The sequence below is a fragment of the Esox lucius genome, chromosome 7 (genome assembly GCF_011004845.1).
Source record: "Esox lucius isolate fEsoLuc1 chromosome 7, fEsoLuc1.pri, whole genome shotgun sequence".
Taxonomy (NCBI): Eukaryota; Metazoa; Chordata; class Actinopteri; order Esociformes; family Esocidae; genus Esox; species Esox lucius.
Genome location: NC_047575.1, coordinates 4,367,226 through 4,393,337, shown reverse-complemented (window position 1 = coordinate 4,393,337; position 26,112 = coordinate 4,367,226). Strand labels below are relative to the sequence as shown.

Genomic DNA, 26,112 nt, shown 5'->3' with positions numbered 1-26,112 from the left:
CTCTGTGCATCTTTTTTTTTTTTTTTTGTGCAAACATTTTTGATTCTTTGTTTCAGATCTTGCTGGAGAAGGTTTGTGGTGAAGACCATATCTGCATCTCCGACTTATCTGTGAACATAACCTGGTAAAATTCACAATTTTAAAATATACATTTTCTGATCTTTTTGTTTCTTCCGAAATGTTCCGCATTGAACTGTACAGTGGCCAGTTCATTAGGTACACCTAGTACTGGGTTGGAGCCCTGATATTCAGGGTATGGTATTCCACAAGGTTTGGACATTTCTGCATAATATTTATTCCATGCTGATACCGTTGCATCATCCAGATTGTACAGTGTTACATTGACACTGCAGATTGGAAGTTGGTCTATTCACACTGCAAACAGCCCATTTTATCCCAATGTTTCTCAACTGGGTTGAGGTCTGGATATATAAAGCCACAGCCATGTGACCCGCTGTCTCTAGTAGCGAGCCACTGAGTTCATGTTGATCTCTCTCCATCTTTTTCCTACAGTCCAGAGGTTGTGCATAGCCCAGGTTTCCCAGTAGAAGTCTTTGTAAATGTGGATAACAGGGGAGAGGATGCATCTAAGGTTGAACTGACGCTGGTTCACCCCTCCACAATATCCTTTGTTTTTGCTAAATGGGTAAGTCTCAGGGATGGGGTGGAGCCAGGGGCTGGATTTACATATGAGACTGAGATACATGAATTGTTCCATGGAGAGACTGAGATAGAGTGAGATAAAAGGATTTTAAAGAAATTACATGTAAGTGTGATGGAGAGATTTGGAGCTCAATCAATCCCGCATTACAGTATTAACACTTGAGCTCTTTTTCTAAACAGTAGAATTAACTCACATGCTGGTCATCTGTGATTAAAATTGTATAAAGACATAGCATAAAAATAGTTATGCCAGGTTTGAATGAAGAAGAGACAGACAGGATGAAGTTAGGATTGAAATGTCAATGGATGTTCTATTTCATCTGCTGGTTTGGTTTGGTTTCAATCACATCACAGTAAAGATGTGTTTTTTGCTATAGTCTTTCGGAACAAGACAGGTTGCAGTTTGGTGTGTGTCCAACACCACAGGACTTGAAAACCTCACCCGCACAGTTTGTCCCCTAAGCTCATTAGTACTGAGAAAAGGAGCCCATGTAAGTATCCATCCGCCACCCGAAATTCCTGTGGAGCTGATAAAGGAACACTTTGATCTGACTCCACCTTCCCCTCAGGTGACTGTGTGGGTGTCATTCAGAGTGTCTGAAAACTCTTCTTTGAGTGAAAGGCTGGTTATTAATGCATCTGTTAATACGTGAGTTGCTATCAATCTCCACAGACAGAACATTACTTGCAAATAAGGGATTTTATGTGAAAATACGTACACTTTATTTTGTGAGTCCCAATTTCCATCTGCAGATGTTTTACAGATAGTATTACTATCAACAAACTTTCATCAAACTTTATATAAACTATCGTGATAGTTTATATAAACAACTGCTTGCTAAGGTTAGGGTTATGTTTAGAATAAGAGTTAGGGTAAGGGTTAAGGTCAGGAATAGAATAGAATATAGGTTAGGGTTAGGATAAAGGTAAGAGTTAGGGTTAGTAGATAGGTAGGTAAAATGTTACAGATAGTCAGTAGGCAATCTTTAGAGCATCTACAGGCACACTTTTGGGACTCTCAAAATATAGTGTTAAAATTATATATGGAACACGTGAAGTGTTAGTCTCATGCTTCATGAGCTGGAATGGGAGGTCCAGAAATGTTCCATAAGAACACATAAATTATGTGCACACCCTTGTTACTGAGACTCTCCCAGGTAATCCACCTACCTGACGGGTGTGGAATATTACCAAGCATGTTGCATTTTTATATTTTTGTTCATTATATTTGTATTCTATTAATTAAATCAGAAACTGTACATTGTCAATCGTGTCCTAGTCAACACTGTTTGTCCTACAGTGATAATGAAGAACAAGGCACCCTTCATGATAACCTGGCAAGCTCATCTATACAAGTTAAACTTCCAGTTAATATTATTATAAAAGGGTCAGTGCATGTAGTTTCATCTCCAAACTATTTTCAATATGTCCATAGTGAATGTGGCAGCCTAAATTAACTTTACATTTAAATATATTTCAGAGGAGATTCCTCCCAATACATCACTTTCCCCAATGACAATCTGCTGGAACACATATACATGGTATCAATCAATTAATTTGTCAATCGATTGTATAGAATATGGTTTGCTGTTTACTTGGAACACAGGCATTTTCTTGTTAGCATAACATTCACCCAGTAGTCTGTCAATTAACCTAATTTCAGTATTCATCTTGTTGTATTTCCCCATCACCTCACTCTAATTTAAGGTATTAAATATTGGAGAAGTGGCAGCACCAGTCAATGTCACTTTTGTGATTCCTGTGGAGTTGGACTCTGGTTTTCTGTGGAACGTGTCTCTTCCTCAAATAGTGAGTTTAGCCAGGGGTCATTTGAATCAGGGCACAATGTTTTGTTATCGGAGGGGAAACAAATCACAGTAATTACATGCATTATCTCCATTCCCAATATTCAACCCATGCTCACATACACTGATGAGACAAAACATTATGACCATATGCCTAATATGCCTCTGGTCCTCCACGTGCCATCAAAACAGCGCCGACCCGCCAAGGCATGGACTCTGCAAGTCCCTTGAATGTATCTTGTGCTATCTGGCACTAAGACATTTGCATCAGATCCTTCAAGTCCTGTAAATTCCACAGATGTTCAATAGGATTGAGATCTGAGGAATTTGGAGGCCAGGGCAACACCTTGAACTCTTCATCATATTCCTCAAACCATTCCCGAACAATGTGTGCAGGGTGGCTGGGCACAATTATCCTGCTGATAGAGGCCGCTGTCAACAGGGAATACCATTGCCAGGAAGGGTGTACCTGGTCTGCAAAGATGTTTAGGTAGGTGGCAATTTGACATCCACATGAACACCTGGACCCAGGGTTTCCCAGCAGAACATTGCCCAGAGCATCACACTCCCTCCACTGGCTTGTCGTCTTCCCGCAGTGCATCCTCATGCCATCACTTCCCCAGGAAAATGATGCACACACATACGGCCCCCCATGTGATGTAAAAGAAAACAGGACTGATCGGACCAGGCGACATTTCACTGCTCCAAGGTCCAGTTCAGACGCTTGTGTGCCAATTGTAGGCGCTTTCGATGGTGGACGGTGGTCATCATGAGAACTCTGACTGGTCTGCAGCTACGCTGCCCCATATGCAGCAGGGTACGATGCGTTGTGTGTTGTGACACATTCCTTCCGTAACTGTCATAAAACATTTCTGTGACTTGTGCCACAGTTGACCTTCTATCAGTTTAGACCAGACAGGAAAGCCTTCATTGCCCTTTGCGCATCAATGAGCCTTGGGCGCCCAACACCCTGTCGTCTGGCCATAACAATTTAGCTTGCGTCAAATCGCTGAGGTCTTCACTCCTGCCCATTTCTCCTGCACCAAACACATTGACTAGGAGAACTGCTTGTTCTCTTACCATCTAATCTACCCAGACCTGACATGTGCCCCTGTTAGGCGATGATCAACGTAATTCACTTCCCCTGTGAGTGGTCATAATGTTTGTCTCAACAGTGTACATCAAATTCTAAAGAGTGAAAGCATACATGTGGGGGGGGGGGGGGGTCGACCTGTTATTAGTTTTATGATTTATTAAATTGGGTCTCTTACGAATGTTTCTTATTTACATTTTAAAAAGCAATTAGGATTCAAGAACTTGCTCAAAAGCATAACAACTGATTTATTTAAAATTGAAAATGTGCCTTATTTTCAGAGTCCTTTATGTTCTTTGGATATTTTGTTGAAAGTTTGTTACTAATACTAAATGTTGATAAGCAACGGCTTGCAAAGTTTAGGGTTAGATTTATAACAAATGTAAAAAAAAAATCCCCAATGTATAACTCTGATTGCCATCAGAGATTGTTTTCTATACCGAAAAATCTGTTGTTCTGTTTCAGAGTAAGGCAGTAAACCCTATATGCTTCCTAAGTCATTGCTGTAAATAACAATGCGTTCTCAGTTGAATTATTATGAATGAATTATTGTGAATTAAGGATTACTTTTGTGTCCACAAGGATAACAGTGGTGGAAAATGCGACAGGAAGGAGGTATTCTCTAAAAAGGACAATGGTACCCTATTTGAACAGGTGAGATGGACCTCTACAAGAGACATAAAGAAATGTAAAACCCTGGGTTTTTCTCCAGTTAAATCTTAGTTATTTAGATGACTAAAGCCCTGTTCACACAAGCAGTTTAAAGTGACTAAAATCCTGCAGTTCAATTCTTTCCTGCAGTATAAACAGGGAAAAACCTAATGAAATCACATAGGTTATGTCACATTCCAAACCACATTTACAGGTATTTCTAAATCAGATACAAAATCAGTGGGGAGAACAAGTTTTTGATACACTGCCGATTTTGCAGGTTTTCCTACTTACAAAGCATGTAGAGGTCTGTAATTATTATCATATGTAGACTTCAACTGTGAGAGACGGAATCTAAAACAAAAATTCAGAAAATCACATTGTATGATTTTTAAATAATTAATTAGCATTTTATTGTATGACATAAGTATTTGATCATCTACCAACCAGTAAGAATTCCGGCTCTCACAGACATGTTTTTCTTTAAGAAGCCCTCCACTCATTACCTGTATTAACTGCACCTGTTTGAACTTGTTACCTGTAAAAGAAACACCTGTCCACACACTCAATCAAACAGACTTCAACCTCTCCACAATGGCCAAGACCAGAGAGCTGTGTAAGGACATCAGGGATAAAATTGTAGACCTGCACAAGGCTGGGTTGGGCTACAGGACAATAGGCAAACAGCTTGGTGAGAAGGCAACAACTGTTGGTGCAGTTATTAGAAAATGGAAGAAGTTGAAGATGATGGTCTATCTCGCTCGGTCTGGGGCTCCATGCAAGATCTCACCTTGTGGGGCATCAATGATCATGAGGTAGGTGAGGGAACAGCCCAGATCTACACGGCAGGACCTGGTCAATGACCTGAAGAGAGCTGGGAACACAGGCTCAAAGAAAACCATTAGTAACACACTACAGCGTCATGGATTAAAATCCTGCAGTGCACGCAAGGTCCCCCCTGCTCAAGCCAGCGCATGTCCAGGCCCGTCTGAAGTTTGCCAATGACCATCTGGATGATCCAGAGGAGGAATGGAAGAAGGTCATGTGGTCTGATGAGACAAAAATAGAGCTTTTTGGTCTATATTCCACTCGCTGTGTTTGGAGGAAGAAGAAGGATGAGTACAACCCGAAGAACACCCTCCCAACCGTGAAGCATGGAGGTGGAAACATTCTTTGGGGATGCCTTTCTGCAAAGGGGACAGGACGACTATACTGTATTGAGGGGAGGATGGATGGGGCCATGTATCGCAAGATCTTGGCCAACAACCTCCTTCCCTCAGTAAGAGCATTGAAGATTGGTCGTGGCTGGGTCTTCCAGCATGACAACGACCCGAAACACACAGCCAGGGCAACTAAGGAGTGGCTCCGTAAGAAGCATCTCAAGGTCCTGGAGTGGCCTAGCCAGTCTCCAGACCTGAACCCAATAGAAAATCTTTGGAGGGAGCTGAAAGTCCGTATTGCCCAGCGACAGCCCCGAAACCTGAAGGATCTGGAGAAGGTCTGTATGGAGGAGTGGGCCAAAATCCCTGCTGCAGTGTGTGCAAACCTGGTCAAGAACTACAGGAAACGTATGATCTCTAATTGCAAACAAAGGTTTCTGTACCAAATATTAAGTTCTGCTTTTCTGATGTATCAAATACTTATGTCATGCAATAAAATGCAACTTAAAAATCATACAATGTGATTTTCTGGATTTTAGTTTTAGATTCTGTCACTCACAGTTGAAGAGTACCTATGATAAGAATTTCAGACCTCTACATGCTTTGTAAGTGGGAAAACCTGCAAAATCGGCAGTGTATCAAATACTTGTTCTCCCCACTGTATATGTGAACAGAGGCATTGCTAGGATCACAATACATTTTTTACATGTACATTCTAGCTGCCTTTAATTATACATTGTCAATCAGACATTGACTCTTTAGCTGTACTTCTTATAACACTCTTAAAAAAATTATTGTATATAGCCATCAGAATCTGATGCCAACAATGACAAGCCCTGTAACTGGTGCCCTCACTCTCTTTCATGGCGGGCTCACAAAGAAATCTGCACGTGCCAAATAGAGTGAATTAGATGTGCTGCTTGAATGACACACAGAAGACCCAAAACATTTGCATCTTCTAATCAACAATATCATATTATTTTTGAGGGCTTTAATGCATGATCAGAAATACACATGAATTGATTTTTTTGTGGAAAAAACATGAATAATTTGAGATCCATGGCTATAGCCCCAGACGCCCAGGCCTAATGACACCCTGCATGTGGCCTTTTCTGATTTATTTGGCCCGAAGTGCTTTTTCTGTCATTCACTGTAACATGTCATTGTCCAACATAATCAAACTGCATGTGCAATGTCTTATAACTATGACAACTACCACTGCAATGTCAGCTTAGACATCCAATTTGGTCAATTGGAAATGCTGTTTGAACAGTCAGTATTCCAAATTAAAAAATATAAAAGATTTCAGCGTTTAGTCCTGCAGTGTGATCAAAGATTAATATTGTCATTAGAAGTTCAGTCATTATCACTATAACCTTTCTAAATTGATCTACCCCAGCAATGTCGTGGAGTCATCTGTCATCTGATTGGCTGCACCATAGGACTGTCAACCAGCAGTCAGCCAACCATCATAAGATTTTTTGGGAATATCAGTAGAAAAACAGAGGTATTTCCTTAATTTAGCATTCTTATGTTTTAAATAGAGTATGTAGGTGTTTAAATATTGTACAGTGTTTATTTTATTTTTTTACTTTTCCAGCACCAACACACCAGATTGAATTTGTGAGCTAATTATCACTCCCTGGATTAGGTACAATATCTCACAAAAGTGAGTACACTCCTCACATTTTTGCAAATATTTGATTTTATCTTTTCATGTGACAACACTGAAGAAATTACACTTTGCTACAATGTAAAGTAGTGAGTGTACAGCTTGTATAACAGTGTAAATTTGCTGTCCCCTCAAAATAACTCAACACACAGCCATTAATGTCTAAACCGCTGGCAACAAAAGGGACTACACCCCTAAGTGAAAATGTCCAAATTGGGCCCAAAGAGTCAATCATTATTTTTTTCAGATCCTCAGAGAGTTCTTTGCCTTGAGTTGCCATGTTGAACTTCCAGTGACCAGTATGAGGGTGTGTGAGAGCGATAACACCAAATTCAACACACCTGCTCCCCATTCACACCTGAGACCTTGTAACACTAATGAGTCACATGACACTGGGGAGGGAAAATGGCTAATTGGGCCCAATTTGGAATTTGAGGGGACAGCAAATTTACATTGTTATACAAGCTGTACACTCACTACTTTACATTGTAGCAAATTGTCATTTCTTCAGTGTTGTCACATGAAAAGATATAATCAAATATTTGCAAAAATGTGAGGGGTGTACTCACTTCTGTGAGATACTGTAAATCAGATGAGCTAGTTCAGGGTTGAAACAAAAATGTTAAATGTCTGCTGGTCCTGTGATTCAGGTTTGAGAACTGCTCATTTCCTCATCAATCTACACACTACCCCATAATGACCAAGCAAAAACAGGTTTTTATATTTTATTGCAAATGTATTGAAAAATAAAAAACAGTCACCAAACAGCAGCCATTTTTCAATTAAAGGCACATGACAGGCCACTTGGAGTTTGCCAACAGGCACCTAAACAACTCTCAGACAATGATAAACAAGATGCTCTGATCTGGTGAAACCAAGATTGAATGCTTTGGCCTGAATGTCAAGCATCATCTTGAGGAAACCAGGCATTACTCATTGCCTATCCAATACCATCCCTATGGTGAAGCAGGGTGGTGGCAGCATAATGCTGGGTGGATCTAGCTCAGAGGAAGGGTGAAAGGACACCTTCCAAGAGGACAACAACCCTATATATACAGCCAAAGAAAAACAAAGGAGTGTCTTTCGGGACAACTTTGGTGGCCCAGCCAGGGCCTGGACTTGAACCCTATCGAACATGTCGGAAGAGAATTTAAAATGGTTGTGCAGCGACACTTCCCATCCAACGTGACAGAGCTTCAGAGGATCTGCAGAGAAGAATGGGAGAAAATCCCCAAGTACAGGTCCTGCCAATCCTGTAAGTCCATGGCATGCACAAGAACACTCAAGGCTGCCAAACACCCTGCCAAAGTGATTCAAAAAGTATTGAGTGAATCAGTCTAAATACTTTTGTTAATGTAAATTGTATTTTTTGTACACTTCTAAAATTGTTTTGGCTTGGTCATTATGGAGTTTTGTGAGTAGATTTGTTTTCCCCATCAATCTGATCCATTTCAGATCAAAGCTGTAATGTAACAAACGTGAGAAAAGTGAATAGGTTTGAATACTTCCCAAATGCACTACATATCATTGTCAAGCAGACGAGATTCACACATTTGAATTTGCAATCCAGTTTCATGTGTATTCATGTTGAGTTGTCGTCTAGTTTCACTTGTATTTATTTACAATATGAAGAGCTCTTAATTTCAGGTGTATTCTTGTTTGTAGTTGTGATCCTTTTTCCAATCTATTCATAAATTGTGGTTCCAGTTTTAAATCTTTTCATGTTATGACTTGTGCTCCAGTTTCACTAGTGTTGTTTTGTTCACAGTTCTCAAGAGTGCAGGTAGAGCTGGCGAGTTGGGGTTCGCTGTCTTTCAACCAGACCATTTATGCAGAATACCCAGCTATTGGTTTCCAGAGTGTAACGGTGAGTAAATTGTTTAAAAACCACTGTTATTCTCACTCTTCCACTCACACTATTGTTTCTCTTCTAGATTCTTTCCATCTTGGAGACCGCACCTGAATCCTCTGCTGCCCTTATCGCTACCCTCAGTGTTGGGTTTTCACTGTTGACACTGGCAGTCGTTTCTTGGGTTCTCTACAAGGTGAGACAATTTGATCCTCCAACCCTAGCTTCAGCATGCATATCCCGTTGCAATTCTAACCTTGACCTCTAAGTCTTCTGTCTGGTTTTGGAGTGGGAAGGAGGGAGGGTGAAACCTGAGACGGATAGAGGATACAACTAAGACATTAACACATTATAATTTGATATTTTAAACCGATATTTCCTCTGCCCATCTCTATGGAGACTGGGGAGGTTTTTAAAAGCTCCTTATTAACTCTTGAGAATCTACCTTCTATCCCACTATACCACATTAGTACATTATAATACAATATTGTGAATACATTGTACTACAAACTTTTTTCCAGAAGGGGTTTTTCAAGAGCAAAGAAATGCCCAATGATGGTGTAATGGACAGTGCAGCCCCCGACGACAAACTCAGTCTGACCGCTGACAGTACTTCACAAAGGGAGACCACCCTGTAACACAGTCCTTCCCCGCCTCTGGTGCAGTCACCTGGTCAAATGATCGTGCTACTCTTTATTTATACTGTGACAAGACCAATGTGAATCTGTCAGGAAAGAGACACAAATGGGTTTTACAAATTTCCCCAAGGTATATTTGTACAGTCTCATTTCCCTTACAGATGTATCTTTTGCTTTATGGAAAATTGTTTGCAAGTTCTCCAATATGTATTAAAAATGAGTATAAAAATTTGAGCAAACGCAAAGTTCTTCCTTTATTATCAATGCTACATTAATTCAGACATTAACATGATAGCCACAAGCCAATCCCTACTGATTATGGTACTGATTTAGCAACTGCATGCTGGGACCAATGCTTTAATTTAACTGTCCAGTGTTTCTAGACTTCATTAAATTTGATTGGTTATTACGAGTAATTTTCCTTGCATTATTGAAGCTGTTCTTAATAGTAACAGTGGGGGTGTATGAATGTGAACACTTCTTGAAATGTGTGTAGAATGCAGATTCAGCAGCTCATCCTTACTTGCTGATTAATCAGTCCAATCTCTTTCAGAAAATTTTTCAGAAGTACTGGTGTTTTTCCTGCTCCAATACACGCTTTGTCACAAAAAGGACCATCGCAGGAGTCAACACCATTATCAGAAAATGTAAAAGTGAGGTTTTCACTGGACAGTGTTTGAGTTTAGAAACTCAAGGGCAAGGCCAAAAAGGGCAAAAACATATCAGGCACGGGTGTGTATTAAGCCGCTGAGTTTGTGTGTTGCGCTACTATTGCTGCAGGAGTCAAAAGGGTTTACTGCATATGGATTTTGCAGACTTTCCATATTAACCCGAGAACAAGGTATACACTTCACAATGAGAACTGAGTGGACCACTGCATAGTAGACAACCACTAAACCCTACCACCCTACCATCAGTTAAGATGGAATCCAGCATCCAGTGATGGAATCCAGCATCCAGTGAAGGTAAGTGCTTAGGGGCTGTCTAGTTTGGGACTGGAGTCCATACAACTGTCAAATGTTGGGACATTCAACAAACTACAAGGAGACAGCCAAATGGCAGATTAATAATGGCACTCTGCTCTCTTTCCAGTCTTTATCAGACGTAGGCCATTTGTAAGTACAACACAATGTTAGAAACTATTTAGTCAAAGAACCGAAAGTTTTGATTTGAAGAGAACAAATTCCAGGAATTGATCCTTCCTCACAAACAAAACCTCAACTTACTAAAAACACTTCTCAAAACCAACTTCCACATTCTTCCAAGTGTTTGTGAACATGACATTTGTACCAACATGCACCCTAAAATATACATTGTTTGTTCCAAACTATATCCTGGATAGAAATCAAGACTAAGGTAAATTATCATTTGTTTTAAAGGCCATGAATAAAGATTAACAGTTGACTGTCAAAACCACACAGGGACTTGAGACTTCTGGCTTGTGATGCACCGTGGACAGATGTACGGATGGGGTAGCGTTCTATAGGGCACCCAAAAGCTAAACATTTTGCAACTAAAAAAGAAAGAGCTGTTTTCTAGTCAAGGTCGTCCCTCACAATTTCTGCATATTTTCCCTGTTTAGTACCTATTGAAAACAAGCATTGTTCTGTGAGCAGTATACACAGCAGTAAATGTTTTGACGATTTGGTTTAGAAGCCCAGTGGGTGAGGGGAGACTGTGCCTCCGTTCTCCACCATGGCAGCGGAAATAGCCTTTATGTTCTTGAAGATCTGGGTGGTGGAATTAGACTTCAGGTCTCTGACATTCTTCATGATCCTGTCATTGGCCTGAGGGGAACCGAGAAGAACAGGTGAGTAGGGGTCGAACTGGGGTTGGGGCGTGAGAGTTCATGTGAGAGCGATACACTTACCTCAACACACCAGGTCTCACACAGGATTTTCTCATGCTGGGCAGAGGCATGACCCTGACTCAGAGACCGGGATGCCCTGAGAGAGTGAGAGAAGGTGAGTGAGTAACCATTCTTCCCCCTTGCAATTCATACTAGAAATATATACACATTGTTACAAAATAGTACACAGCTAGAAGTAGTAACATTTAGAATGCATATATCCCTTTTGAATAATGTGTACTTTTACCTCCTGAATGATGCACAAAATGCTATTGGGAGACATCACAGCAAGTTGTAATTCTCCCTAAGGTCTCAAAGTGGCCCCTTCAACATATCAATGGACAATAAGCACCCAATACAGCAGAGCAGATGGTGCCTGATTCCAGGTGCAAAATTGCCTTTTATGCCAATATTACATATTGATTAATTTCCCACCGTTTTAATAATCATATAGAGAATGCAGCAGAAGCTTCTCTTTCAATCAAGCACAGTTTGGTTCTCTCATGGGGTGAACTGCATCATTAGGGGCTCTAGGTTAAACTTTTTATTCAATGGGCAGTGATTAGAAAATGTTTTATGCAAAGATGACAGTATGTAAGACTGAAATGAAAGTGTTTTTGTTAGATAAATCACCTTGAGCACAGTGTTAAATATATGAATATACATAGATCCACTTTGATGAAATGTTGATAGTGGTCACAAATGTAAAATGTTGACAAGTAATAGAGAAAGGTGAAAAACATCTTATATACACTTTCCGGTTTAAATGTTTGGGGTAACTTAGAAATATCCCTGTTTTTTGTCCATTAAAATAAAATGTAACAGAAATACAAAGTAGACATTGCAGATTAAAGAAGCAATAAAACTGTCCTTCTTTAGACTAGTTGAATATCTGGAGCATCAGCAATTGTGGGTTCGATTACAGGCTCAAAATGGCCAGAAACAAATAACTTTCTTCTGAGACTTGTAAGGCTATTCCATATAAGAAATTGTCAATGCTGTGTACTACTCCCTTCACAGAACAGTGAAAACTGGCTCTCACACAACTAAGAGCACAGATATTTTGTAGTGTCTAGTTTGAGAAATAGACGCCTCACTGGCCCTCAACTGGCAACTTCATTAAACAGTATCTGCAAAACACCAGTCTCAACATCAACAGTGAAGAGGCTACTCGAGAGATGCTGTCCTTCTAGTTAGAGTTGAGATGAAAAAGCCATGTCTCAGACTGGCCAAAAAAAAGAAAATATTAAAATGGGCAAAAGAACACACACTGGAAGATTGGAAAAAAGTGTTATGGACAGATTAATCTAAGTTTGAGGTGTGCCCATCACAAACAAGAACATTCGTGAGAAACAGACCACATGAAAAGATGCTGGAGGAGTGTGTGACGACATCTGTCAAGCATGGTGGAGGCAATGTAACAGTCTGGGGGTGCTTTGGTGGTGGTAAAGTGGGAGATTTATATAGGGTATAGGGGATCTTGAAGAAGGAAGGCTATCACTCCATTTTGTAACACCAGGCCATTTTGCAACACCACCCTGTAGACAGCACTTGATTGGAGCCAAGTTCCTCCTACAACAGGACAATCACCCAAAGCACAGCTCCAAACTATGCAAGAACTGTTTAGGGAAGAAGCAGTCAGCTGGAATTCTGTCTATAATGTGACAATCACAGTCACCGGATCTCAACCCTACTGAGCTGTTGTGGGAGAAGCTTGACCGTATGGTACGTAAGAAGTGCCCATCAAGCCAATCCAACTACTGGGAGGCGCTTTAGGAAGCATAGAATGAAATGTATTCAGATGACCTCAAAAATGTACAACTACAGTGCCAAAGGTCTGAAAGGCTGTAATAGCTGCAAATGGAGGATTCTTTGACAAAAGCAAAGGACACAATCCTTACTTCAATTAAAAATAATTATTTCCTATTCATTTTGCTACATTTCCTATTCAAACTCATTTCATGTATGTTTTCATTGAAAACAAGGCCATTTATAAGAGACCCCAAGCTTTTAAATGGTGGTGTATAGGTATGTTTCATAATACATTTATTGTGTACCAGTTCATATGGGTTCAATATTATTTTTCTCACTTCAGACAATTCCTGGTGAAAGACAAAGGCCACTAGAACTCTTCCAAGACTGATGATTGCATAGATAAAGAGTGAGAAATTGTGAGAACTTGCTGTCAGCACAGAGAAACTGCTATTGCAAAATAGTCACATTGTCAGAAAGTATAATGTGACACCATGATGCGTAAAAAGGTTTTTTAGTCAGAAATTATTAAAAATATATATTTTGGTGTGACTCATTTACCAAAACCAAAAGTGCACAATAAGGTCCATCAAAGCTGTATTAAGACAAAGTGAATAGGACCTGGTCAATGACCTGAAGAGAGCTGGGAACACAGGCTCAAAGAAAACCATTAGTAACACACTACAGCGTCATGGATTAAAATCCTGCAGTGCACGCAAGGTCCCCCCTGCTCAAGCCAGCGCATGTCCAGGCCCGTCTGAAGTTTGCCAATGACCATCTGGATGATCCAGAGGAGGAATGGAAGAAGGTCATGTGGTCTGATGAGACAAAAATAGAGCTTTTTGGTCTATATTCCACTCGCTGTGTTTGGAGGAAGAAGAAGGATGAGTACAACCCGAAGAACACCATCCCAACCGTGAAGCATGGAGTTGAAAACACCATTCTTTGGGGATGCTTTTCTGCAAAGGGGACAGGATGACAGCACCGTATTGAGGGGAGGATGGATGGGGCCATGTATCGTGAGATCTTGGCCAACAACCTCCTTCTATCAGAAAGAGCATTGAAGATTGGTTGTGGCTGGGTCTTCCAGCATGACAACGACCCGAAACACACAGCCAGGGCAACTGAGGAGTGGATTAATCTAAGTTTAAGGTCTGCCCATCACAAACAAGAACATTCGTGAGAAACAGACCACATGAAAAAATGCTGGAGGAGTGTGTGACGACATCTGTCAAGCATGGTGGAGGCAATGTAACAGTCTGGGGGTGCTTTGGTGGTGGTAAAGTGGGAGATTTATATAGGGTATAGGGGATCTTGAAGAAGGAAGGCTATCACTCCATTTTGTAACACCAGGCCATTTTGCAACACCACCCAGTAGACAGCACTTGATTGGAGCCAAGTTCCTCCTATAACAGGACAATCACCCAAAGCACAGCTCCAAACTATGCAAGAACTGTTTAGGGAAGAAGCAGTCAGCTGGAATTCTGTCTATAATGTGACAATCACAGTCACCGGATCTCAACCCTACTGAGCTGTTGTGGGAGAAGCTTGACCGTATGGTACGTAAGAAGTGCCCATCAAGCCAATCCAACTACTGGGAGGCGCTTTAGGAAGCATAGAATGAAATGTATTCAGATGACCTCAAAAATGTACAACTACAGTGCCAAAGGTCTGAAAGGCTGTAATAGCTGCAAATGGAGGATTCTTTGACAAAAGCAAAGGACACAATCCTTACTTCAATTAAAAATAATTATTTCCTATTCATTTTGCTACATTTCCTAATCAAACTCATTTCATGTATGTTTTCATTGAAAACAAGGCCATTTAGAAGAGACCCCAAGCTTTTAAATGGTGGTGTATAGGTATGTTTCATAATACATTTATTGTGTACCAGTTCATATGGGTTCAATATTATTTTTCTCACTTCAGACAATTCCTGGTGAAAGACAAAGGCCACTAGAACTCTTGCAAGACTGATGATTGCATAGATAAAGAGTGAGAAATTGTGAGAACTTGCTGTCAGCACAGAGAAACTGCTATTGCAAAATAGTCACATTGTCAGAAAGTATAATGTGACACCATGATGCGTAAAAAGGTTTTTTAGTCAGAAATTATTAAAAATATATATTTTGGTGTGACTCATTTACCAAAACCAAAAGTGCACAATAAGGTCCATCAAAGCTGTATTAAGACAAAGTGAATAGGACCTGGTCAATGACCTGAAGAGAGCTGGGAACACAGGCTCAAAGAAAACCATTAGTAACACACTACAGCGTCATGGATTAAAATCCTGCAGTGCACGCAAGGTCCCCCCTGCTCAAGCCAGCGCATGTCCAGGCCCGTCTGAAGTTTGCCAATGACCATCTGGATGATCCAGAGGAGGAATGGAAGAAGGTCATGTGGTCTGATGAGACAAAAATAGAGCTTTTTGGTCTATATTCCACTCGCTGTGTTTGGAGGAAGAAGAAGGATGAGTACAACCCGAAGAACACCATCCCAACCGTGAAGCATGGAGTTGAAAACACCATTCTTTGGGGATGCTTTTCTGCAAAGGGGACAGGATGACAGCACCGTATTGAGGGGAGGATGGATGGGGCCATGTATCGTGAGATCTTGGCCAACAACCTCCTTCTATCAGAAAGAGCATTGAAGATTGGTTGTGGCTGGGTCTTCCAGCATGACAACGACCCGAAACACACAGCCAGGGCAACTGAGGAGTGGATTAATCTAAGTTTAAGGTCTGCCCATCACAAACAAGAACATTCGTGAGAAACAGACCACATGAAAAAATGCTGGAGGAGTGTGTGACGACATCTGTCAAGCATGGTGGAGGCAATGTAACAGTCTGGGGGTGCTTTGGTGGTGGTAAAGTGGGAGATTTATATAGGGTATAGGGGATCTTGAAGAAGGAAGGCTATCACTCCATTTTGTAACACCAGGCCATTTTGCAACACCACCCAGTAGACAGCACTTGATTGGAGCCAAGTTCCTCCTATAACAGGACAATCACCCAAAGCACAGCTCCAAACTATGCAAGAACTGTTTAGGGAAGAAGCAGTCAGCTGGAATTCTGTCTATAATGTGACAATCACAGTCACCGGATCTCAACCCTACTGAGCTGTTGTGGGAGAAGCTTGACCGTATGGTACGTAAGAAGTGCCCATCAAGCCAATCCAACTACTGGGAGGCGCTTTAGGAAGCATAGAATGAAATGTATTCAGATGACCTCAAAAATGTACAACTACAGTGCCAAAGGTCTGAAAGGCTGTAATAGCTGCAAATGGAGGATTCTTTGACAAAAGCAAAGGACACAATCCTTACTTCAATTAAAAATAATTATTTCCTATTCATTTTGCTACATTTCCTAATCAAACTCATTTCATGTATGTTTTCATTGAAAACAAGGCCATTTATAAGAGACCCCAAGCTTTTAAATGGTGGTGTATAGGTATGTTTCATAATACATTTATTGTGTACCAGTTCATATGGGTTCAATATTATTTTTCTCACTTCAGAGAATTCCTGGTGAAAGACAAAGGCCACTAGAACTCTTGCAAGACTGATGATTGCATAGATAAAGAGTGAGAAATTGTGAGAACTTGCTGTCAGCACAGAGAAACTGCTATTGCAAAATAGTCACATTGTCAGAAAGTATAATGTGACACCATGATGCGTAAAAAGGTTTTTTAGTCAGAAATTATTAAAAATATATATTTTGGTGTGACTCATTTACCAAAACCAAAAGTGCACAATAAGGTCCATCAAAGCTGTATTAAGACAAAGTGAATAGGACCTGGTCAATGACCTGAAGAGAGCTGGGAACACAGGCTCAAAAAAAAACCATTAGTAACACACTACAGCGTCATGGATTAAAATCCTGCAGTGCACGCAAGGTCCCCCCTGCTCAAGCCAGCGCATGTCCAGGCCCGTCTGAAGTTTGCCAATGACCATCTGGATGATCCAGAGGAGGAATGGAAGAAGGTCATGTGGTCTGATGAGACAAAAATAGAGCTTTTTGGTCTATATTCCACTCGCTGTGTTTGGAGGAAGAAGAAGGATGAGTACAACCCGAAGAACACCATCCCAACCGTGAAGCATGGAGTTGAAAACACCATTCTTTGGGGATGCTTTTCTGCAAAGGGGACAGGATGACAGCACCGTATTGAGGGGAGGATGGATGGGGCCATGTATCGTGAGATCTTGGCCAACAACCTCCTTCTATCAGAAAGAGCATTGAAGATTGGTTGTGGCTGGGTCTTCCAGCATGACAACGACCCGAAACACACAGCCAGGGCAACTGAGGAGTGGCTCCGTAAGAAGCATCTCAAGGTCCTGGAGTGGCTTAGCCAGTCTCCAGACCTGAACCCAATAGAAATTCTTTGGAGGGAGCTGAAAGTCCGTATTGCCCAGGATCTGGAGGAGTGGGCCAAAATCCCTGCTGCAGTGTGAGCAAACTTGATCAAGAACTACAGGAAACGTATGATGTCTGTAATTTCAAACAAAGTTTCTGTACCAAATATTAAGTTCTGCTTTTCTGGTGTATCAAATACTTATGTCCTGCAATAAAATGCAAATTAATTACTTAAAAATCATACAATGTGATTTTCTAGATTTCTGTTTAAGATTCCGTCACTCACAGTTGAAGAGTACCTATGAAAAAAATTACAAACTTCTACATGCTTTGTAAGTGGGAAAACCTGCAAAATCGGCAATGTATCAAATACTTGTTCTACCCACTGTATGTCATTAAGTTCCAGTTACACACACGTTAACAACTGGGAATTCTGGTTGGTGAAGTCTCAATCCTCCTGAAAGGAAATGCATACCAAAGCCTACAATTCCATTTTCTCCAATAACCCCACATGCGTAAACCAGTGAAAATAGTCAGGTTGGCCAGCTGTTGTTTAATTTTCACATTTTATGATTAGCGTATATTTGCAAGGTTTGCAAACATCTAAGGTGTTACCATATCTGTTTTAGTTAGAAGATTTTGAGATTGTAGACAAAGACAGAAAGTGACTCACAGGTGCTAATATTCAGCATATTACAATAAAAAAGATATGGTAATAAGTATGTGTGTATGTGAATCGGTATTACCTTGACAGAACAACAATCATAGCATACAGGTCGATGGCACTGTCCGCCACTCTCTTCAGCACAAACTGTTCATCTGTAATGAAAAGGTAAAAATAACTTAAGAAATCAGGAGTGTTCAGCTTGCTGCAAAACATTACCAATTATGCAGCATTTACTGTACACACCTACATATTATTTGCAAAATGGAAAACAATTTTCCAAACCAATTGATGGTCAGTGCATTTTCTTTCTTCATGAATACATAAATTGGCCACATACTTTTTCACATGACTGTATTAATGTGAAACGTAAGTACATCCCTGGAAAAGTTTCTTTTTTGGGCATAAAGTATATGTAATCTTCACTTCAAAACTATTGACAGATAAAGATAACCTAATTTAAGAAATGACACAAATTATACTTCAAAATAATTTACACATCAAAATGCATTTTCACATTGTGGGAAAAAACAAGTACACCCCTAACTTTAACAGCTGTTGTTTCCCCCCTTTGGCTGAATTAACTTAATGTCACAATTTCTTGCAACTGTCTAGCTGTCTCTTTAAGATTTTCTGACCACCCTTCTTTACACTACTACTTCAACTGTTTCATTTGAGGGCTTTCTTGCAAGCTTCAAGTCCCCCTAGAGCATTTTGAGAGTACTGAGATCGGTGCATTGACTCAGCCATTTGATCATCCTCCATTTCTTCATTTGGAGCCATTCTGTTGTAACTTTGCTAGTGTGTTACGTGCACTGTCCTGTTGCAAGATCCAGGTTTGGTTCAGCTTCAGCTTTTTCATAAATGATCTCACATTCTCAAGAATTCTCTGGTGCAATATGGAACTCATGATTGACTCTAATTAGCATGATTGGGTATTAAAAGATCATTCTAGAGAGGATGGGGAGGGGTTCGCCACTCTTTGAGAAGACTGCGTGGGCAAATATTGCAAAAAATTTAAGAATAACATTTCTCAAAGTAAAATTGCAAAGAGTTTGGGTATCTCATCATCTATGATACATAATATCATTAAAAGATTCAGATAATCCAGAGAAATCTCTGTATGCAATGGACAAGGCCGAAAACCAATTTTGGAAGGCCATGTTCTTCGGGCCCTCAGGCGGCACTGCATATAAAACAGACACAATTCTCTATCGGAAATCACTATTTTGTATCTTCACTTGAAGCTTCCTAACTAGATTAGCAGTATGGACATTGAATAAAAGCTTGTTTTCTATCCATATAACCAAGTACTTTTAAGGGGGCACCCTTTCAATCGATTTACCATCAGATGTAAAAATGTAAGATTCATCAAGCAAGTTTTTGAAAATACCATAAACTTTGTGTTCTGAGAATTTAAAACCAATTTTAAACTCAGCATATCAGTTTGACTAAAATGCAGTCTGAAGCTCTTGCACTTGTGCTACGGAGGGAGCATGCGTATACATGATAGTGTCATCAGCACAGCACAAGCATATTTTTGCTTAAAAAAAAAAAAAGCATTTTTTGCTTAAACATGTAATTTATACAAATAGAGAACAGAAAAGGTACTAAAATGGAAAACTGGGGAACCCCTAGTTATTGCAAGAAAATCTGATTTGTGGTCCTCTGCATACACACACAGAGTCTGATCTACAATGTCATTTCTGAACCATTTAACAGTCTTCATACTGATACCAACCATCTAGTTAGGTCCGGAAATAATTAGACACTGACAAGTAATTTTGTCTGTTGACCAAAATACAGTATCTCATAAAAGTGACTACACCCCTCACATTTTTGTAAATATTTGATGTGACAACACTGAAGAAATGACACTTTGCTACAATGTAAAGTAGTGAGTGTACAGATTGTATAAGTGTGCATTTGTTGTCCCCTCAAAATAACACAACACACAGCCATTAATGTCTAAACCGCTGGCAACAAAAGTGAGTATGGGCTTAAAGTGCACTCTCTCAGCTTTAATTTGAGGGTATTCACATCCAAATTGGAGGAAGGGTTTAGGAATTACAGCCCTTTAATATGTAGCCCCCACTTTTTCAAAGGTAATTGGACAATTGACTCAAAAGCTGTTTCATGGACAGGTGCGGGCTATTCCTTCGTTATTTATTCATCAATTAAGCAGGTTAAAGGTCTGGAGTTGATTCCAGGTGTGGCATTTGCATTTGGAAGCTGTTGCTGTGAACCCACAACATGCGGTCAAAGGAGCTCTCAATGCAAGTGAAACAGGCCATCCTTAGGCTGCAAAAAAATAGAATTCCATCAGAGAGATACCGGGAACATTAGAAGGGGCCAAATAAACAGTTTGGTATGTTCTGAGAAAAAAATAAAACACACTGTTGAGCTCTGCAACACAAAAAGGCCTGGACGTCCACAGAAGACAATAGTGGTGGATAATCATAGTATCCTTTCCATGGTAAAGAAAAACACCTTCACAACATCCAGCCAAGAACACCCTCCAGGAGGTAGGCATATCATTATCCAAGTTTACCATAAAGAGAAGACCTCACGAGAGCAAACACAGAGGGTTCACCACAAGATGTAAACCATTCATAAACCTCAAGAATAAAAAGGCCAGATTAAAACTAAAAAACATCTATAAAAAGCCAGCCCAGTTCAGGAACAGCATTCTTTGGACAGATGAAACTAAACCTGTACCAGAATGATGGGAAGAAAAAAGTATGGAGAAGGCTTGAAAACGGCTCATGATCCAAAGCATACCACGTCATCTGTAAAACACGGTGGAGGCAGTGTGATGCTATGGACATGCATGGTTTCCAATGGCACTGGGTCACTAGTGTTTATTGATGATGTGACAGAAGACAGAAGGAGCCGGATGAATAACTGAAGTGTATACTTTAAAGACGGACAGTGACCCAAAACATACTGCGAAAGCAACCCAGTGTTTTTTTAAAGCCAAAGAAGTGGAATATTCTGCAATGGCCGAGTAAATCACCTGATCTCAACCCGATCGAGAGTGCATTTCACTTAACAAACAACAACTGCATTTCACTTAACAAACAACAACTGAAGACAGCTGCAGTAAAGGCCTGGCAAAGCATCACAAAGGAGGAAAGCCTGCAAAGTATTCTTAAAAATGTAAAATGTATTTATGATTGTTTTAACTTCTCCAATTACATTTGAGCCCCTAAAATAAGGGCAATGTGTATGAAAATGAATGCGATTCCTAAATATTTCATATGATATTTTTGTTCAACCCCTTGAATTAAAGCTGAAAGTCTGCCCTTCAATTGCATCTTGGTTGTTTCATTTCAAATCCATTGTGGTGGCGTACAGGGCAAAAATTATGAAAATTGTGTGTCCAAATATTTTCGCACCTAACAGTATAAAAAACAAGATCCAGAACTGCCACCACCTTCTCTGGCCCTGAGCTTATTTTAGATGGACTGAGGCAAAGTGGAAAACTGTCCTGTTGTCTGACAAATGAAAATGTAAAATTATTTTAGGGAATCTTGGACACTGCGTCCTCCGGGCTAAAGAAGAGAGGGACCAACCAGCTTGTTATCAGCACACAGTTCAAAAGCCAGCATCTGTGATGGTACGGTGGTGCATTAGTGCACATGGCATGGGTGACTTGCACAACTGTAAAGGCACCAATAATGCTGAACAATATAAACAGGTTTTGGCCATACAGTCTTTTTCAGGGAAGGCCTTACTTATTTCAGCAAGACAATGCCAAACCAAATTCTGCCCATGTTACAACAGCATGGCTCCGTAGTAAAGAGTCTGGGGGCTAAACTGGCCTGACTGCAGTCCAGACCTGTCACCCATTGAAAACACTTGGCGAATTATGAAACGAAAAACACAATAAAGGAGACCCTGAACTGCTGAGCAGCTGAAATCTTATATCAAGTAAGAAAGGGAATACATTTCTCTTTCAAAAATACAGCAATTTGTCTCCTACGTAGCCAAATGCTTACAGAGTTTTGTTAAAAGAGGTGATGCAACACAGTGCCCCTGTCATGCCCCTGTCCTGTTTTGAAATTTGTTGCAGGTTTTTCCAAATTTTTCCAAAAACAATCACATTTCTCAGTTTCAACATTTGATATGTTGTCTTTGTGCTATTTTTAATTGGGCTAAATTAATGCACATCATAGCATTCTGTTTTCATTGGCATTACAACAGGGTTGTACATTGAAATGCTTGGAAAATACTTTGTAACCCCTCCTAGATTCATGGGAATCAGTAATCTTCTTATGGCCTCAGATTGTAGGTAATTTGATCTTTGCATGTTTTGTTGCTACACACAAACAAGATCAAGTTCCTAATCTTTATGAAAGGCCAGCCCATCCAAGTAGCTTGCTAATTGTCGGACCGCACAAGCGTTCACTTGTTCAGGAGTGAATGTCACTGACTGACTGGCTGGCTGACACTTGTTAAATAGCATAGTGGTAAGAGAAGCAGACCTGCAACCAATAGGTCCCGCGTTCGAAACTAGTCACAGTCAAAGTAAATTATGCATTAGGCTTTGTTCCAGATAAAAACCTTCACTAGCTACAACCTTCAGTAGCTGCATTATAGGAAGCCTAAAATAAAACTCCACGATTATGTTGCAACTATTTCTGGTGGATTTATCGAAATACGCATCCGTGCATGTTTTGGGTCAGGATAGACAAAAACTTTGCTGGCTGCAACCTTCAGTAGCTATGTTATAGTAAGCCTAAAAAAAAAAAATGAATGCTTATATTGCAACTATTTCTGGTGCATTTTCAAAGTATGCATACGTGCATGATTTATATGGGGTAATATAGGCTAGATAAAAACCCCTTGGACAGTAAAAGAGTAGGGGTTTCCACGATTCTCTCGTCTTTTCACCTAACAAAGAAGTTATTTATTGTCACCTATATTGATAGTTATATCAATATCATTCATGAATGAAAGATAAACCAACGTTTTTGCGCCATGAAATAGCTTTGGCTGTGTTACGTTCAAGTAGTAAGTTAGATACTACTAAGCCTATTACTGGCCAATAAGCTGTTAAAACGGCTTGTGGCAAAAGCCATACATTTCATAGATGCTTTTTGTGGTGGAGGTAACCTTAAGAAACGTTAGCCAGTTTAACACAATGCTGGATGGTGTCTAGCGAAATACTTAAACTTGGTGTGATGTTAATGCTTGACAAAATGATCTAATGTCGAGATGCTATACCAACACTTGGCAAACATATAGCACTGTGGTGTAGTGGTTAAAGACACAGCCACTCACATGGGAGACCCGGGTTTGAATGCAGTGAAGGCAACAACATTTATCACTTTAAATAGCGGGCCAGCTGAACTAGACTTGCCTGGTTCCTTTTCTGTTTTTTTTATAATTTGCACCTATTTTGGTGAACCTGATTAAAATGTTTGCCATTTTATGTGATAGTAAATGTATTGGTGTACTTTAAACCTGCATAATGTTCCATAAGTTGCTTTCAGTTTACTTGAATTACAAAAATGGTTTCAAAAAATGTTGTTAAATTGGGATACCTGGGATAGACAATTAACGTGTTTGGAATTAAGCAAAAAAATCCATGTGTGCAAATAGGCACAGGGGGTTTACTTATTCACATGACTGTATGAATCATCTATATAGTATGGTCATTTTAGACTCACGTAGGATGTTCTTTCCGTGTTTGAACAGCATATTCTCGATGGTGACTCCAAAGTGCTCGATAGCATTAACTGCCTGGAAGATACAGACATGTCAATCAACAGACTTTCTTGTACTGTCTTAATGCACAATTACTACTTCAATTAAATTGGATATAAAAACAAAATGTACATTTCAGCATTAAATGCAGTTGTTTATTTAAAAAACATTTTAACTGTTGTCTCATCATACACAATGCTCATTTTACTTAAACAGTTACATTTTTCATTTTAGAATTCAACCATAATTCTACTGTGTGCTTAACGAACCTGTAAAATCCAGACACTAACGACAAGAAATAATATATATATATATATATATATATATATATATAAATAATCTGAGAATCATATAGCAGACAGCTTCAGCTTAAGTACATAGACAACATCACCACTAAAATAAATGGACAGACAAGGGATGGCATTTACCTGAAAGACTCTGAGAATCATTGCATGATCCATGAGTATCAGTAACGCTAAAACTAAATGAAACCCCATGAAAAGTTATGTTCTCATAGGTGTACATACTTCAGTGTTCGGGTTTTTACGTTTTTGAGCTGCAGATGTCTTTCCACTGGTGTAGCTGAGCCTCTGCTCTTTCTACATACCTAATCTTAATTTTTTATTAGACCTGACAAATTAAATATGAAATTCGTTACCAACTATTTTCATCATCGATAGTGTCAACTAGCCAAATGATGCATATAAATAGATTTATATACTTCTCTGTGTATTGCATACTCACCAGATCCCCACTGTAAGAGAGTTCCGGATGGATTGATCCTTGCAGGGTGAGCCCAGTGCTAAGGCCTGCCCTCCTGGGGAGAGCCAAAGAGAAAAAGAAAAGACATTGTAGTCAGGTGGTGTGTTGTATCAGTTAGTGTTGACTAATGGGCTTCTGTTAAACACTTACCTCCTGACCCTCTTGGTCACCTCTCCGGCCAGCAGCCCTGCATTGCCTAGAGGGTTTTTCATGGCTTTCTGCAAAGACTTCAGGTGTTTCCCTGCATCCTGGAAACAATACGAGGAGCAGCATCACTCACTTATACATATATACAGGTTCATCTAAAAAATATATTCTAGATTCATTACACATGAGGTGAAACATTTCAAGACTTTTTTGTTACAATGTTGTTGATTACGGCTTACAGCTCATGGAAATAAAAAAATCTCAAAATATTAGAATACAAAAATCTACAGTCCAGAGAAGTCAACCAAGAAAGCTTTAATCAGCTAATTAACTCTCTTAGCCTTCAGTACACACAACCACAATCATGGGGAAGACTGCTGACTTGACAGTTGTCCAGGAGACACACACTGACACCCTCCACAAGGAGACAGACAGAGATGTATATATATACACACACACACACACACACACACACACACACACACATACATACATACGCACAGAAGAAAGAAAAAGGTGCAGTGGTCTTTAAATTTTTTCCAGAGCCGCACGCACGCACGCACGCACGCACGCACGGACGCACGCACACGGTATTATATGTACCATTTGTAAAGAAAACATGAGTGAGCAGGCAAAACACATGGGATTCACATTCAACTGTAGGTCATAACAGAGTGGCACAATCATAGAACAGAAAATGGCAACAAAGAAAAAAAACGAACTGACCCATGTTCAAGAGTCTACATAACCTTAGTTTTTAATACAGTGTATTGCCCACTTTAGCATCAATGAAAGCATGCAGTATTTTGTAATAGTTGTATATGAGGCCCTGCATTTTTAAAGGTGCTATAGCTGCCCATTCATCTTGGCAAAATGCCTCCAGGTCATGCAAAGTCTTTTGGTTGTGACCATAAAGCTCTATTTTAGTCTTGTCACTCCAAATGGCATTGTCCCAGAAGCTGTGAGGTGTGTCAAGGTGTTGTTGGGCATATTGTAACCATGCATTTTTTGTGGCATACAATTACAATTCTTAGCGCAGTAAAGGCTTCTTTCTGGCAACTCGACCATGCAGCTCATTTCTGTTCAAGTATTGTCGTATTGTGCTCCTTGAAACAACCACACCGTCTTTTTCCAGAGCAGCCTGTATTTCTCCTCTTCTTACCTGTGGGTTTTTCTTTGTATCCCAAACAATTCTTCTGGCAGGTTTGGCTGAAATCTATCTTGGTCTACCTGACCATGGCTTGGTATCAAGAGATCCCCCATTACCTTGTTACGCAGGTCTTTTGACAGTTGTTTTCTGCTCCATGGCTATCTAGCCTGCTCAGTGCATCCACGTGAGAGCTA

At 40.0% G+C, this 26,112-nt stretch overlaps 2 protein-coding genes across 3 annotated transcripts in view; one reads left to right on the top strand and one right to left on the bottom strand.

The window, feature by feature from the left end:
* The window catches only part of LOC105010802 (integrin alpha-X), a 66,423-nt gene extending 56,663 nt beyond the window's left edge, over positions 1–9,760 (top strand). The window contains exons 19-30 of one of the 2 annotated variants that reach the window (XM_010870418.4): positions 57–124; positions 514–646; positions 1,041–1,154; positions 1,233–1,312; positions 1,964–2,050; positions 2,144–2,204; positions 2,371–2,472; positions 4,144–4,215; positions 6,772–6,879; positions 8,813–8,911; positions 8,979–9,089; positions 9,418–9,760. In XM_010870418.4, the coding sequence (XP_010868720.2) occupies positions 57–124; positions 514–646; positions 1,041–1,154; positions 1,233–1,312; positions 1,964–2,050; positions 2,144–2,204; positions 2,371–2,472; positions 4,144–4,215; positions 6,772–6,879; positions 8,813–8,911; positions 8,979–9,089; positions 9,418–9,531 (1,149 nt within the window). In that variant the 3' untranslated portion in view covers positions 9,532–9,760. Of the gene's footprint in view, positions 1–56; positions 125–513; positions 647–1,040; positions 1,155–1,232; positions 1,313–1,963; positions 2,051–2,143; positions 2,205–2,370; positions 2,473–4,143; positions 4,216–6,771; positions 6,880–8,812; positions 8,912–8,978; positions 9,090–9,414 lie in introns of both variants that reach the window. The other variant, XM_010870417.4, reaches the window with a different exon arrangement.
* Positions 9,761–9,772: 12 nt separating this feature from the next.
* acadvl (acyl-CoA dehydrogenase very long chain) overlaps positions 9,773–26,112 on the bottom strand; it is a 28,894-nt gene continuing 12,554 nt past the window's right edge. The window contains exons 15-20 of the mRNA XM_010870414.4: positions 24,772–24,869; positions 24,604–24,676; positions 23,823–23,895; positions 18,230–18,302; positions 11,402–11,477; positions 9,773–11,318 (exon numbers count right to left, since the gene is read on the bottom strand). Of these exons, the coding sequence (XP_010868716.2) occupies positions 11,181–11,318; positions 11,402–11,477; positions 18,230–18,302; positions 23,823–23,895; positions 24,604–24,676; positions 24,772–24,869 (531 nt within the window). The 3' untranslated portion in view covers positions 9,773–11,180. The remainder of the gene's footprint in view (positions 11,319–11,401; positions 11,478–18,229; positions 18,303–23,822; positions 23,896–24,603; positions 24,677–24,771; positions 24,870–26,112) is intronic.